A 14,899-nucleotide genomic window follows, 5' to 3' on the forward strand; every position below is an offset into this window, starting at 1 on the left:
TAGAAAAATTCCATTGCCCACCTCATTTGTTCGGAAATGCTTTCCTTTCCTTATTTTCCCTTGACTATTAAGATATGGACCATCCTGGTTTGCCACCTATCTCCTTTGCTCTCCTGATATATGAATTTATCCCATCCAATGATTAACATACCTCCTCACTCAGCAATTTAATTCAGAGCTTCCCAATGGGTCCTGTTCTCTAACCAGTCTCCTTGTATCTGGTATCCCAGAAATCAGCTCCCAGGAAAATTTTCCTACTACAGCCATAGTTGCACGCTTCTCTTCACCAAAATCATCAAAATTTGTCTACCCTCTCCCTCATCCACCAAATAAAAACAAGCCTCTTTAAAGCAGACTCAGGTCCTCTCACCTACCCACTTATTTCCCACTATCTAAGACACACAGCCAAACTTTGCCATTTGCTTTTCCTCAAATTTCATAGTTTACTGCCTCTATGCTTTTGCTTAATTTGTACCCCCTTCTAGCATGCCATACTCAAAATATTACTAGTATCTTAAATGTCACCTTTTATTTTAAACTTAACTAATCTTCATAAAAGGTATACCGCATCTGCAAGGGTTTTACAACATGGTCTGTAATGTGTCGTGGCTGGTACTGTTATCATCTGCACACTCATCTAAAACAGTACCTGTAGCCCAACAAAGCTTCGTTGAGAGTCAACATTTACTTGACAGCCAGTTATTCTAAGGTAAATCCTATAGTGTGAAGAATCACATTTTACATTAAAAAATAACTTCCAATATATTAAAATTAAAATTTAAATGCCATCTCCTAATAATTACTACTGATAGCAATACCAAGCAAGCATTACTATATACTAATCGAGGCTGTACTTCAACAAAGGAGAAAAACAAAACCAGCATGAATAAGGAATCATTAAGTATCTAAATGTAACAATTACAGTTCACATCTTTTGTTAAAAGGCAATTTTTTTTCCAAAAAGTTCACAACCTAGATGTTTTATAACAGCCTTATTAGTGAAAAAGAGTCAGCCAGCAACAGAAGGCTATCATAAACAGCTATTCACCACCTCCATCTAGTGGAAACCAACTGCTATTACCTAACAGGATAAAATCTGAGAAACTACCAATTAAACACTGAAGGCAGAGTGAAGTTTCACACTTTATAAAAGCATCATAATCACAGAGCTAAAATTGTGACTGTTACAAATAAAATCAAGCTTTCAGCAACAAAACTGATTATGAAAAGACTTAAATGTCACAGCTAAAACTATAAAACTCTTAGAAGAAAAGACAGTTGTAAAACTTCATGACACTGGATTAGGCAATAGTTTCTTAGATTTGACACCAAACACACAAGCAAGCAAGCAAGCAAGCACCAACCTAACCTCTTACAACTGTTTGTAATATCTGTTGGATCTGTAGTGATGTCCCCCTTCCATTCCTGACATTATTCTTTCTCTTTTTCTCGCTTATTTGCAGCATGACTTTAACAGCCTTATTAGTTTTTTCTAAGAACCATTTCTGAGATTGCTGATCACCTTGCTATTGTATTATTTTCTACTTCATAAAGTTTTGCACTTATCTTTACTATTTATTTCCTTCTTCCTTTAGGTTTAACTTGCTGTTGTTTTCTAATTTCTTGAGATAAATTTCTTATGGACCATTGATTTTTCAGTCTTTCTTTTTTCCTAATATATGCATTTAAAGATATAAATTTCCCTCTGGGCACAGCTTCAGCGGCATCCTACAAAATTTAATGTTCTCGTACTTTATTATTCACTTCATAATTATTCAGCTCCAAAGATATTCTATTTCCTTGTAATTTCTTCTTTGACCCAAGGATTATATGGCAATATATTTCTTAATTTTCAAGCATCAGGGATAATCTTGTAATCTTTTTGTTATTGACTTCTAGCAAAACTGCACTGGTCAGGAAAAAACACTCAGCATCAGGTAATTAGCCATTCAAATCTGATATAATTTGGCTTCTTATATAGATGTCCTACACGGATATGTTGTGCTTACAAGAAGACTTGATCCCTATAAGAGATCTATTTCTCAATCTAAATTAATTAACCGTGTTAGTTAATTCATAGTTTGTTTCCCAACTTTCCAACCCTTGAAAGAATGGTTAGCACAAATCAGTTTCCATAGATCTAATGAACTCTGGCCAATGACAAAATCAACTTTTATGATAGCAGAGTTGAAGATCAGAATCTGAACCATTATAAATTCACCAAACTAAAATATTGCTGAGGGCTTCCCTAGTGGCACAGTGGTTAAGAATCCGTCTGCCAATGCAGCGGACATGGGCTCAAGCCCTGGTCCGGGAAGATCCCACATGCCATGGAGCAACTAAGCCCATGCACCACAACTGCTAAGCCTGTGCTCTAGAGCCCATGAGCCACAACTACTGAGCCCACACGCCACAACTACTGAAGCCCACGCATCTAGAGCCTGTGCTCCGCAACAAGAGTAGCCACCGCAATGAGAAGCCCGCACACCTCAAAGAAGAGTAGCTCCCCCTCTCTGCAACTAGAGAAAGCCCGTGCACAGCAACGAAGACCCAACACAGCCAAAAATAAATTAATTAATTAAAAAAAAAGAACAACAATTAAATCCAAAGTAGGCAGCAGAAAGGAAATAAAAGATCAGAGTGGCAATCAATCAAATAGAAAAGAGCAAAGCATTAGAGAAATTCAATGAAACCAAGAGCTGGCTGCCTGAGACCAATAAAAAATAAATAAATAGTATTAATTAATTAATTAATTAAAAAATAATGCTGAGGGGCCCTGTTTAGACAGTCAGTAAGCCAATCTTCCCAAGAAATGTTCTTCTGTCTTGCAATTTCTCTTAATTTTCAGAACACAAGAGATACAGGAAACATTAACATAGTTAACATATAATGTATAATGCTTGCCTAGACTTAACACCCAGATAATGATTACCAACAAAGAAATAAGTCTAATGATCAGAAAACTGGACATCACAGAATTAGTTTGCTAAGCCTAACTCAGCAAAAAAAAAAAAAAAAACTATAAATTTAAATCATCTATGATATTTATTTAATATTTGAAAGTCTCTTTATTTTTTTAAAGCTGGTTATATTGTTTAAACCTCTGCTAATATAATTTAAAATCTAGTAAAGTATCAGTTTATCAGTTCATAACCAAAAACTAACTTACCATCCTCTTGTGAGGAAGGATATGGATAAATGTGGTGGGAAGCTTTTGACTTCTCATCAGTAAATGTCCCCTGGAAAGCAAATGAAGAAGTAATGTAAAAATAAAACATATAGCAAACAAACTATGAGACGTCTCGCCAGATGCAAACTGCCTAAGAATTATAAAGGCATTATTCTACTTTTTATATTTTTTTGAGAGCAGTATTTTAAAACTATAATATTTTCATTATTTTTAGTCAAGGAAAGGGATGGTGATTAACAAGAAAAAACAAAAATAAATTATCCATAGACACAGTTTACATCGTTGAATAGGAAAATAATACAAATACCTCTTAGCTAATTTTCTTTGTTGCTTTTTTTTTAAAGACTTTTTTTGATGTGGACCATTTTTTTTTTTAATTTTTATTGAATTTTTTACAATATTGCTTCTGCTTTTTATGTTTTGGTTTTTTGGCCATGAGGCATGTGGGACCTTAGCTCCCGGAACCAGGCATCGAACCCATACCCCCTGCACAGAAGGCAAAGTCTCAACCACTGGACGGCCAGGGAAGTCCCCAGCTAATTCTCTTTGAATCTCTCTCTCTCTCTGGCTAACCTTATCAGTAATTTGAATACCTCCAACTAATTCTGAAAGTTACTCCAAAGTCATCACAAATTATCAATATTACTTGAAGTAAATCAATGCAAGTTTATGGCCATGAGACATAACCTAAGGCTACATACATACAGGATAGACATTTGACTTCACTCTAGCATGTATGTATGTGTCTGTTGTTTTAAGTCAATGTTAGAATGCTGAAGTCAAGTTCTAGCTAGGCCACAGCAATAATACTACATACAGTCTAGAATATGACTTGGAAGTCATTCAGACACAAAAGTGCTCATTCTAGAGACCATAAGAATGATGAGAAGTCTTAAAATCAGGTGTAAGTAGCACATTAACATATTACCTAATTTTTGTCTTTGACAATGAATATTTACTAAATACTATAATTAGAAAAAGATAATAATGCTATTTTCAGCTGCAGGAAAACTCTAAGCTTCTTATATTTAGGGCTATCTAAAGATTAAGAAAAAAAATAAATAAAGATGAAGTAGCTACCAAATAAGGCAAGGAATTCTTAATCACTAGAAGTGTTTGAGTACACTTTTAACAGCCAGAGGAGAGGCTGAAAAGGGGATGTCGACATCTAATGTGCAAGGCAACAGTCAGAAGAGCACACTGTTGAGGACTTTGGCCTCTGGAGTCCATCAGACAGGCCTGGGTTTGCACCTTAGCTCCACCATATACTACTTAACATGACATGGGCAAGTATCTAATTTTTTTGTGCTTCAGTGTCTTCTGTGAAATAGACTGGTAACAAGAAAACCTATTTCACAAGAATTTTGTTAGGACTAAGTTAATAGACACAATGAGCTAATAACAGTGACAGGCACACTGTAAGTGCTCAATGGAGTTATTAATGCATTTTAAATGCAAACGCCTGATCATCAGTATTCAATAATGGTATTATTATTAGCTTTTAGGATCTCTTCCCTAACATTCTATGAAACCGGGAAGATCTTTATATCTCACTGGAGGTTACCCCTAGAAAATAATCACTAAGTCAGATTTCTTAAGAAATATGACAGCAATAAATGTTCAGTATAAATTGTAGGAAAACACATAAACTTTTCCCAGGATGATTTGGTAGCAATAAGAGTATATAATTTCAGCTTGAAATCAACAACCAGCTGGTTAACTTGTTCCACTTATGCCCTCTAACATTCCACCTGTAATTAAGCTATACTTGACAGTCACTCCAATAGATAGTCTAAAAGAGAAAAGGTTAAGTGATTTGTTCAAATTCATATGCTAGTAAAAAAAGGAAGTGGACTTCAGATTGCTTGAACTGAAGGCACAATCCTATTACCCTTCTCTTTGGTACAGATGTTATATGTAGGAAAAAGACTGTACTAAATCTCCAATTTTAAGAAGTACTGGGTTGGCCAAAAAGTTCGTTCGGGTTTTTCCGTACCATCTTACCAAAAACCCGAATGAACTTATTGGCCAACCCAATATTAGAAATATTTGCTTTGAGAACTTGGAAGATATTTTACTAGATGCTAAAACATAATTTAACCAGCAATTTCCCTTGCAGCAGAAAAAAGAGAGATATTTCATGAGGCTTCTCAACTAATTCTAAGAATTAGTAAAACTGTCATTCAAATGATTATATTTCAAAAAATTATCTTCTGAGTATCCTCAGCTACTTTACCATGACAAAAGTCTGCTTACAGTTTAGCCACATATGTAGTCACAGACCTACACATGCATAAATATGCAAGGTCTTCACCTAAAATGAAGTTAGAGAAAGGAGGTGAAGACGACAGAATATAGCACTGGTACATGTAAACCAAGACAAGGTAAGCTTATGGGGAAAACAGAATTTTCCAGTTTTTCAAAGCTACAAATATAAATACAATACATATAATGGGGGGAGGCAGGTTTACCTGAGGTAGTATCTGATCTCCTACCAACAACTGTGTCACCAGCTCTCACTCTGTTTGACTTTATAATTATGGTGATGCACAGTATGCTGGTCTCTTTAACTCTACATAAACATATTTCATAGTAAGACTATGATGAATCCATACCAATGACTTTACTAAATGCTACTCTAGGATACATACATGTATCAAATCATCAAACTCTATACCTTAAATTTACACCATGTTATGTGTCAATTATATCTCAATAATGCTAGGGGGAAAATGCTATTCTAGGCTAAGAACTGGAGGTGAGTGGAGAGAGAAAAAAACTTGGTACTGTAAGAACCAAAAGAGAGAAAACTTTCACTTAATGTATATATATATACAGATATCAAAAGGTATTATAGCTGAGAGTCATAAGAATTTTATACTACACAATGCTTCTGAAGTGATCATGTATATTACCTGATGTCGTTTGATTATATCTTTCAATTTGTTAGCCAACTTCAGATCAATGTCTGGAATGAGGTAGATGTTGGGTCTGGTCAGACAATTGCTCTGAGGATAAAAGAACAGATTTTGAAATTCTTTTGGTTTTGAAATAATGTCACATTATTTATGCATTTACCCTAATGGCAAAAGTTGGCACTCAAAGCCATACTGCTTAAAATAGGAAGATGTACTTTGGTAGAGAATGTAAAAGTCTTATTTCAATATAAAACCTAGGTGTTCAGCAGGCCACTTAATGCCATTCCCAGATCCCTTCTCTGCAGCTAAGTACACCTGCACAAAACACTGCTAAGACTTGTGACCTAGAGAAATTCATTATCTTTTTCATTAAGGTACCATACTGATAAATTAATCCTCATAGTCAATTTACCTGAACTTACCTTAACAGTCTAAGTCTAATGCAGCATTTTCACCTAACCTGGGAGGTGGGGGTTGGGGGAGAATACACGGGGAGGGATGCCCATTTTGGCTCATCATCTAAGTTACTTAAAATATCAAAACTGTGGATTATAGCTCTTTCCCCCCATTTCTAACCTTATAAATAGCAATGATTAAAACATGCATATTAACTCCCCAAACTATCACCAAAAATCAACCAAAAAATAAAAACCACTCAGTTATTTCTCCAAGTTAATAGTCTGTGAGAGAAGTTTCAGGCATTAAGTTAATGATAATACCTAGCAGAATTGCCAGCTGCCTCTCCCCAGGAAGGTTAATTCAGTGATCACTAAAAATTACCTATCAATAAAAACACTAAGAAAGAAAAGAAGAAAATTAAGTGTTCTCTTCTCCAGGTTATAATCTAGTTGGGGAAATAAGATTTATATTTATGGCACAACCATGAAACAAATCCAAAGAAAATGACTGTATACACAAGGGACTAGCAGGATGAAAGAATACTTATATTAAATGTGAAAGATTCAAATAATGGATTAGGTGAAATTAATAAAGAAAAATATCATAGATTATTTTACCAAAAGTTTAAGAAAAAATATTCTATAAATGACAAGTTTTAGTCATTCTTTGTAGCTCTAATCCCCAAAAACCCATAAAAATAATACAACAATAGATTTCAGAAAACTTTTCTTCCTTTGATCTTTTGGCAATCTAATAAAGCCAATCTTAGAACTGAAAGTATACTAAAGGAAAAAAATTTTAATAATCTAACTTTCTGAGTTACCTGCACCAATGTTTTTTCAATGTTCATAAACATTTCAACATTACGATCCATTCGCGATGGATTCTGTAGATCAAACCTCCGCCTGTAAGAGAAGAAGATCATCAGTTAATTTGTCTCCCACCTTAAACAAAAGTGAAAACTTGGTTTTAGTATTCAGTGCAAATGAGTTGGAAATATTTGGAAATTAAAATAGCACTCTACAAAATGTATGATATTCTCTCAGCAGTATAAGAAATCAGTGTCAACACCTTCATAAAACATTAAATTTTATGACATTAAGATCTACTCCAGTTAAAATGATCTACCAATTCCAAGAAGTATCCCCTGTTTTCCTTAAACCTAAGATATTTTACATCACACAGTAGTCCACAGATCCAAAGACAGTGAACTACTATACCATTCTTCAAGTATATGGAAAGTCTATCTACTTTACATATGCTTAAAAGTCATCTGTTCAAATTCAGCAATGCCTGTAATTCTCTCAGAGCCTACTATTGTCCCAAATGTGGTAAAATCCGTCTATTTACCTTTACTTGAAATCCTTCCCCAATGTCTCTTTATCTAAGTACCCAAGCATAACATGGGGGTGTTGTCTTGGCCTATTCTTAGTCATTTCCATAGGGTTAAATCTTTACAAATCTGAATGCTTCTTTCCTCATTATCTTTTATTCAACATTTACTTTGCTTTTGTTCCATTTTAATTCCAGGGAGAGGAGTATAGCTTAGTGATTGAGAGTGTTGGCTGTGGAGTCAAACTGCTATGGGTTCTAATCCTGATCCCATCTTTATGTAGTCTTGAGTGATCTACTAATACAAGGATCAATTTCTTCATGAGTACAATGGGCCCTAAGGGTTTTTGTGAAGGTTAAATGAAGTATATATGTTAAGGGCTTAGCAGAGTGCTTATGCTTAATCTGTTAGTAAGTGATCAATAAATGTTAATCATGGTTATAATTTTTTTTTAAATCATCACTACCATGCACTAACTAGGATTAAGCAGTTTGAGTCCAGAGCTCACGCTCTTAATCCTCAGGTCATCCTGTTTTATCCTGCAGATGCTCCCCACACCTCCAACATTTCTTTCTAACTCTGCAGCCTTTCTAGAATGTCACTACCCACTCAATGGGCTTGATACTATCACTTCCAGAATCAGTCCTCAAGTCTCTTCCTCTATGAAGCTACTGCTGTCTTCCTACATGTTACTAATATAATACATCATGTGCACCTGCTGTTACAGCCGCAGTCATTTTGCTGGTAAGACATTGCATTAGATGCCTTGAGGACACGGACCAGGTTTTCTGACCTTTACAGCCCTGTGGATAATGGAATGTGTGGCTTTATTCTGACTGAGGTCTAATATTTGTTTATTACGACTTTTTCATTACTGTGCTAAGACTGAAACATTTCCTAAAGTAATGTCAATTAAGAAATTAAGGGCTTCCTTGGTGGCGCAGTGGTTGGGAATCTGCCTGCTAATGCAGGGGACACGGGTTCGAGCCCTGGTCTGGGAAGATCCCACATGCCACGGAGTGGCTGGGCCCGTGAGCCACAACTGCTGAGCCTGCGCGTCTGGAGCTTGTGCCCCGCAGCGGGAGGGGCCGCGATAGTGAGAGGCCCGCGCACCGCGATGAAGAGCGGTCCCCGCACCGCGATGAAGAGTGGCCCCCGCTTGCCACAACTGGAGAAAGCCCTCGCACGAACCGAAGACCCAACACAGCCAAAAATAAATAAATAAAGTAGCTATAAAAAACGCAGCTTTCAAAAAAAAAAAAAAAAGAAATTAAGCAAAGTGTCCACTAAAGCCCAGAAATAGGTAATTTAGAATAGAACTAGTTAGATTTTAAAATAACATTTATAGATAAGAGGGACCTCCATCCCAGATAACTGTACCTTGATTTATCCTTGGTACAAAGAACTTTTCCTTAAAGCTCACCCCCCCATTTTTTTTTTTTTTTTTTTAAGTTTTTGAGTATCCTTCTTCCCTAACCTCTTTTGAGGAAGGAGTAGGTCAGAAATTCCAAGCAGTTTGCATTAAGTGGCAAGACAACAGATTAGCAACCAACTAACCAGGACAACCCTATTACAGCTGACAGCTTTCCATTGGTTCTTTCAGCACAATAAAAGTAGAGACATTTGAGTGTCTCCCCTTTCTAAAGAAGCGGTTGCTCTTTCATGGGCTTCTGATAGTACAGGACTAGATCCAGGAATGCATCACTTACAGAACTGCTTACTTAAAGAGTTTACTTATTATTCATAGAGAAACTGCTTCCTTAACAAATGATTCAGATACTGGAGCTGAAGAGAATTATCTTTATTAGAAATCTGAGAAATAGTTTGAAAGCAACCATTAAACAAATTAAAATAGGGCTGCGTGGATTTGTCTGCAAATGGAGATTAAAAACTAAATGAATCTGTTAACAGAGAAAGAATCAAGAATTCATTCTGCCTTTCCAATTGCTGAAGAGTAAAGTTTCTCTTTAGAAAAGTATTCCAGCTAATAAATAAAGAAGGAATGACAGAAAAACAGTCTCTAACAAGGAATAATCTGAATAACAGTAAGGATCTATACCTTCACATTAGAATATCTACATTCTAATCTTTTTCAAAATTAGAATACTGCCACCTGGTAAGTTTTACAACTTTAAAGATAAGATGACTCTAGGCATTGAACATCAACTATCCATTACAAAAAGAGAAACAACCAGACATTACATGCCTCCAGATGGAGAAACAAAACACTGTCTATGTTACTGCTAAAAAAAATGAAACTGAATCAGACCACACTTCCAGATCTAATTATCACTTTACTAGAAATTAAGACTATGGTAAATGATCTTCTTGGGGATGTATCAGCAAAATCTAGGACATAATACAATTCTACAAGACAACCTGTTTTTGTAAAAAATAATAATATTTTCGAGGAAAAGAAGAAAGAGTGAGAAGGAAAATCAGAAATTTTTAAACAGAGATTTAAGAGTCATATGAACCAACTGCAACGTATGAATCTTGTTTGGATACTGACTCAAACAAAATATAAAAAATGTTCACGAGATAATAAGGGAAACTTGAACACTAAGTAGATATTTAATAACATTGAAAACTTATTGATAATTTTCTTGGTTATGATAATGGTACTGTTACTATGCTTTTTTTTTTTAACAAAAAATTTTTTTTTAATTTATTTATTATTTATTTATTATTTATTTTTGGCTGTGTTGGGTCTTCGTTTCTGTGCGAGGGCTTTCTCTAGTTGTGGCAAGCGGGGGCCACTCTTCATCGCGGTGCGCGGGCCTCTCACTATCGCGGCCTCTCCTGTTGCGGAGCACAGGCTCCAGACGCGCAGGCTCAGTAGTTGTGGCTCACGGGCCTAGTTGCTCCGCGGCATGTGGGATCTTCCCAGACCAGGGCTCGAACCCGTGTCCCCTGCATTGGCAGGCAGATTCTCAACCACTGTGCCACCAGGGAAGCCCTTTTTTTTTTTTTTTTAATAGATTTCTGTTTACTACATGGGGCATTCCTTTTTTTTTTTTTAATTTTATTTATTTATTTATTTATTCATGGCTGTGTTGGGTCTTCGTTTCTGTGTGAGGGCTTTCTCCAGTTGCGGCAAGCGGGGGCCACTCTTCATCGCGGTGCACGGGCCTCTCACTATCGTGGCCTCTCTTGTTGCGGAGCACAGGCTCCAGACGCACAGGCTCAGCAGCTGTGGCTCACGGGCCCAGCCGCTCCGCGGCATGTGGGATCTTCCCAGACCAGGGCTCGAACCCGTGTCCCCTGCATTGGCAGGCAGACTCTCAACCACTGCGTCACCAGGGAAGCCCTACTATGCTTTTTTAAAATCTAATTTTAGAACTAAATACACAGAGAAGTATTTACAGATGAAATTCTATTAAGCTGAAGATGCATGATTAGACATGGCAGCTCATTATATTATTCTCTCTTCTTTTATGTATAGTTTATATTTTCCATAATAATAAACTAAAATGGTTTCCCAAACAATGATTTGATAACATGACACATTAAAGTTTTCCTCAATCTGCAGTATGCAAGGTAAGCAAAAGTACATATATGAATATTAAGAAAACTTGAAATAAAGAAATCAGGTAAATACAGTATAACCTTTAGTTGAAAGATTTTATTTGACTTATTCTAAAATTACCAAGGGTATTCAAATAAACTTTACTTTTTATAATATGGAAAGATGCTCAAACCTGCCCAAAAGGGAAATGCAAATTAAACTAAAACTGTCAAACCTTTTTTTTGACTCTATCACAGACTGCCAAGATCAAAAGGTGAGGTAATACAAATAAATACAACTATTGGCCAGGGAAAAAGTACACTCTCAATACATTTTGGTAGGACAATAAATCAGCACAATTCTGTTTGCATATGACTTGGCAACTGTATTATGTTTCTTGTTATTTCAACTTGAGTTGAAATAACAAGAAACATAATACAATTATGATTCCATCTGACAATTTCAGAGTGAAGCTAGCACTGGGCAGGCCTCATAGGAGGGCTCTAGAAAAGGGAAAAAAAAAATTGAAAGAGATATTATTAACCTAAGACCTATAGAGAAAGACTACATATGAACACATTTTCTTTCTTTCTAACTTAAAACTTTGGGCCATTTAGGCTGTAAATATAAGCTCTCCATTGAGGGTTTATTAATTAATTAATGAGTCTTCTGCTTTATTTTCCTCTGGGAATCTGCTAGGCAATGTCTTGCAGCAGCCTTTCAATCTAAGACAATACCTACTGTCTGTCAAAAAGGCCTTATTAGCTGTATTACTCTAAATTCGCTACTTCTTGTTAATATAGTTAGAGATGTTCTCTTATCCTCAGCCATGCATAAAAAAGTCTGAATAAAACTAATCAATAATGAATCCTAGCGAATGAGTTTAACTCCTGGGAAAGTGGTGTAAAGGGCCTCAGAAGCAAACTTCTAAAAGGCAAAACAGGGGCTTCCCTGGTGGCGCAGTGGTTGAGAATCTGCCTGCCAATGCAGGGCACACGGGTTCGAGCCCTGGTCTGGGAAGATCCCACATGCCGCGGAGCGACTGGGCCCGTGAGCCACAATTACTGAGCCTGTGCTCCGCAACAAGAGAGGCCGCGATAGTGAGAGGCCCGCGCACCGCGATGAAGAGTGGCCCCCACTTGCCACAACTAGAGAAAGCCCTCACACAGAAGCGAAGACCCAACACAGCCAAAAATAAATTAATTAATTTAAAAAAAATATATGTACTTAAAAAAAAATTTTTTTTTAAAAAGTAAAAATAAAAAGCAAAACAAAAATGCACTGAGCTGGGAGCAAGGCAAATAGCAACAGTACAGCAAACAGTTGTACGGGAAGTGACCAAAGTGGGCCTCGAGTGTAAGGGGCTTTGTTTAATGAGGCTAAGCTATAAAAGCCTGAAGACCATCACCAGTAAGAGGTCCAGTATGCTGCATCCCAAAAGAATGGCACACAGCCTAGATATAGAGACTGGAAATAGGTAGGCACATATGGGAAGAAGAGGGAGATCCACTATACAAAAGTAGACTAAAAAATTATATCCCACTAGGTATGTGACTTTGAGGATAACGAAATTGGTTTGAACCCTTGCATGGGGTGCTCGCTCGCTCTGTGTGTGTGTGTGTATTTTTTTTTTAATGAAAAAGCTAGATGACTAACAGAAAACAGTGTTTTAAACTATGCTATCAAAATGGATAATTCTTCACAAGTTAAAAGGTCTAAACCACATTTTCATTTAAATGACAACCTGACTAACCAGCATTTCTCAATGTGTGGTCTTAGGATCATCTAGAGTGCTTTTTGAAAATGCAGATTCTGTTTTCATGCCAAGCTTAGTAGATGACACTCTATGTTCGTAAAGCCCAGTAATTTATATTTTTAACAAGGACTCCAAGTGATGCCTAGAAGTTGAAAGCCACTGCCAGAGACTTTCTGTGGTAAAAACTGAAACAAAATATTTTAATCTGAAGGAGACTTTGAAGAAGGAAATAAAAGTTGAACAATCAAGTCTTAAGGTAGAAAGAAAAGTATTATCATTCTAACTTAAACAAAAAGGTCTGACCTTGTCTGTAAGAAATAAATGTCAGTAGCAAATAGTGTCATAGGGAAAAATAAAAGGTTACTTCTCATGTTAAGACAAATCCTAGGGACTTCCCTGGTGGTCCAGTGAGTAAGAATCCATGCTCCCAATGCAGGGGGCCTGGGTTCGATCCCTGGGCAGGTAACTAGATCCCACATGCATGCCGCAACTATGAAGTCCACATGCTGCAACTAAGAAGTCCGCATGCCATAACTAAAGATCCCACATACCGCAACAAAGATCCCGTGTGCCACAACTAAGACCCAGTGCAGCCAAAATAAATAAATAAATATTTTTTTAAAAAAAAGACTAATCCTAAACTTTATGTTCATTGAACCTAGTTTACCACTGCCAAGCAAAACTAATAAAATACAAAATATTTTCATTCAATAATCTCTTTGAAAGGCATTAACTATGATTACAACATATAGCAACCTGTTTAGAACTGTAAGAGAATAAACAAGGTCCTAATCACTCTACAAGAGGGCACTGACATTTACTTTTCTGTTACTGGGCTGAACTTGGTTGCATTTAATCTCTTCTTCAGGAAATGTTTTTGGATTTCCACAGTATGTCAAAACCATCCTTCTTGGTGTCCCTCAGTTATATATAACTATACTTGAAAAACTACAAATAAGGGCTTCCCTGGTGGCGCAGTAGTTAAGAATCCGCCTGCCAATGCAGTGGACACGGGCTCGAGCCCTGATTTGGGAAGATCCCACATGCCACACAGCAACTAAGCCCGTGCACCACGACTACTGAGCCTGCACTCTAGAGCCCATGAGCCACAACTACTGAAGCCCGCACGCCTAGAGCCCGTGCTCTGCAACAAGAGAAGCCACCCAAATGAGAAGCCCGCACACCGCAACGAAGAGTAGCCTCCACTCACCTCAACTAGAGAAAAGCGTGCGGGCAACAACAAAGACCCGACACAGCCAAAAATAAATAAATAAAATAAATAAATTTATTAAAAAAGAAAAGAAAAAAAAAACCACTACAAGTAAGACGTTCCTTTTTTTTTTTTTAACACTATTTAGAGATATACAGAAAGATCAAACTCAAACACACTAATTTTAGAATCTTTTTTTTTTTTTAATAAATTTATTTATTTACTTTTGGCTGCATTGGGTCTTTGTTCCTGCACGGGGGGCTTTCTCTAGTCGCGGAGAGCGGGGGCTACTCTTCGTTGCAGTACATGGACTTCTCACTATGGTGGCTTCTCTTGTTGCAGAGTACGGGCTCTAGGTGTGCAGGCTTCAGTAGCTGTGGCATGTGGGCTCAGTACTTGTGGCTCGTGGGCTCAGAAGTTGTGCCTCGTGGGCTCTAGAGTGCAGGCTCAGTAGTTGCAGCGCATGGGTTTGGCTGCTCCGCGGCATGTGGGACCTTCCCAGACCAGGGTTTGAACCTGTGTCCCCTGCACTGGCAGGCTGATTCTTAACCACTGTGCCACCAGGGGAGTCCCTCTAATTCGGGA

At 37.1% G+C, this 14,899-nt stretch overlaps 1 protein-coding gene across 5 annotated transcripts in view; it reads right to left on the reverse strand.

Moving 5' to 3' along the window:
• SMARCC1 (SWI/SNF related, matrix associated, actin dependent regulator of chromatin subfamily c member 1) overlaps positions 1 to 14,899 on the reverse strand; it is a 187,467-nt gene that overhangs the window by 135,970 nt on the left and 36,598 nt on the right. For all 5 annotated transcript variants that reach the window (XR_005021809.1, XM_036868447.1, XM_036868446.1 and 2 more), the window contains exons 4-6: positions 7,331 to 7,412; positions 6,106 to 6,198; positions 3,170 to 3,239 (exon numbers count right to left, since the gene is read on the reverse strand). Coding sequence is in view for 4 of the 5 variants with exons in the window: in XM_036868447.1 (XP_036724342.1) it covers positions 3,170 to 3,239; positions 6,106 to 6,198; positions 7,331 to 7,412 (245 nt within the window). In the remaining variant the exon portion in view is untranslated. The remainder of the gene's footprint in view (positions 1 to 3,169; positions 3,240 to 6,105; positions 6,199 to 7,330; positions 7,413 to 14,899) is intronic.

Source organism: Balaenoptera musculus, chromosome 11 (genome assembly GCF_009873245.2).
Source record: "Balaenoptera musculus isolate JJ_BM4_2016_0621 chromosome 11, mBalMus1.pri.v3, whole genome shotgun sequence".
NCBI lineage: Eukaryota > Metazoa > Chordata > Mammalia > Artiodactyla > Balaenopteridae > Balaenoptera > Balaenoptera musculus.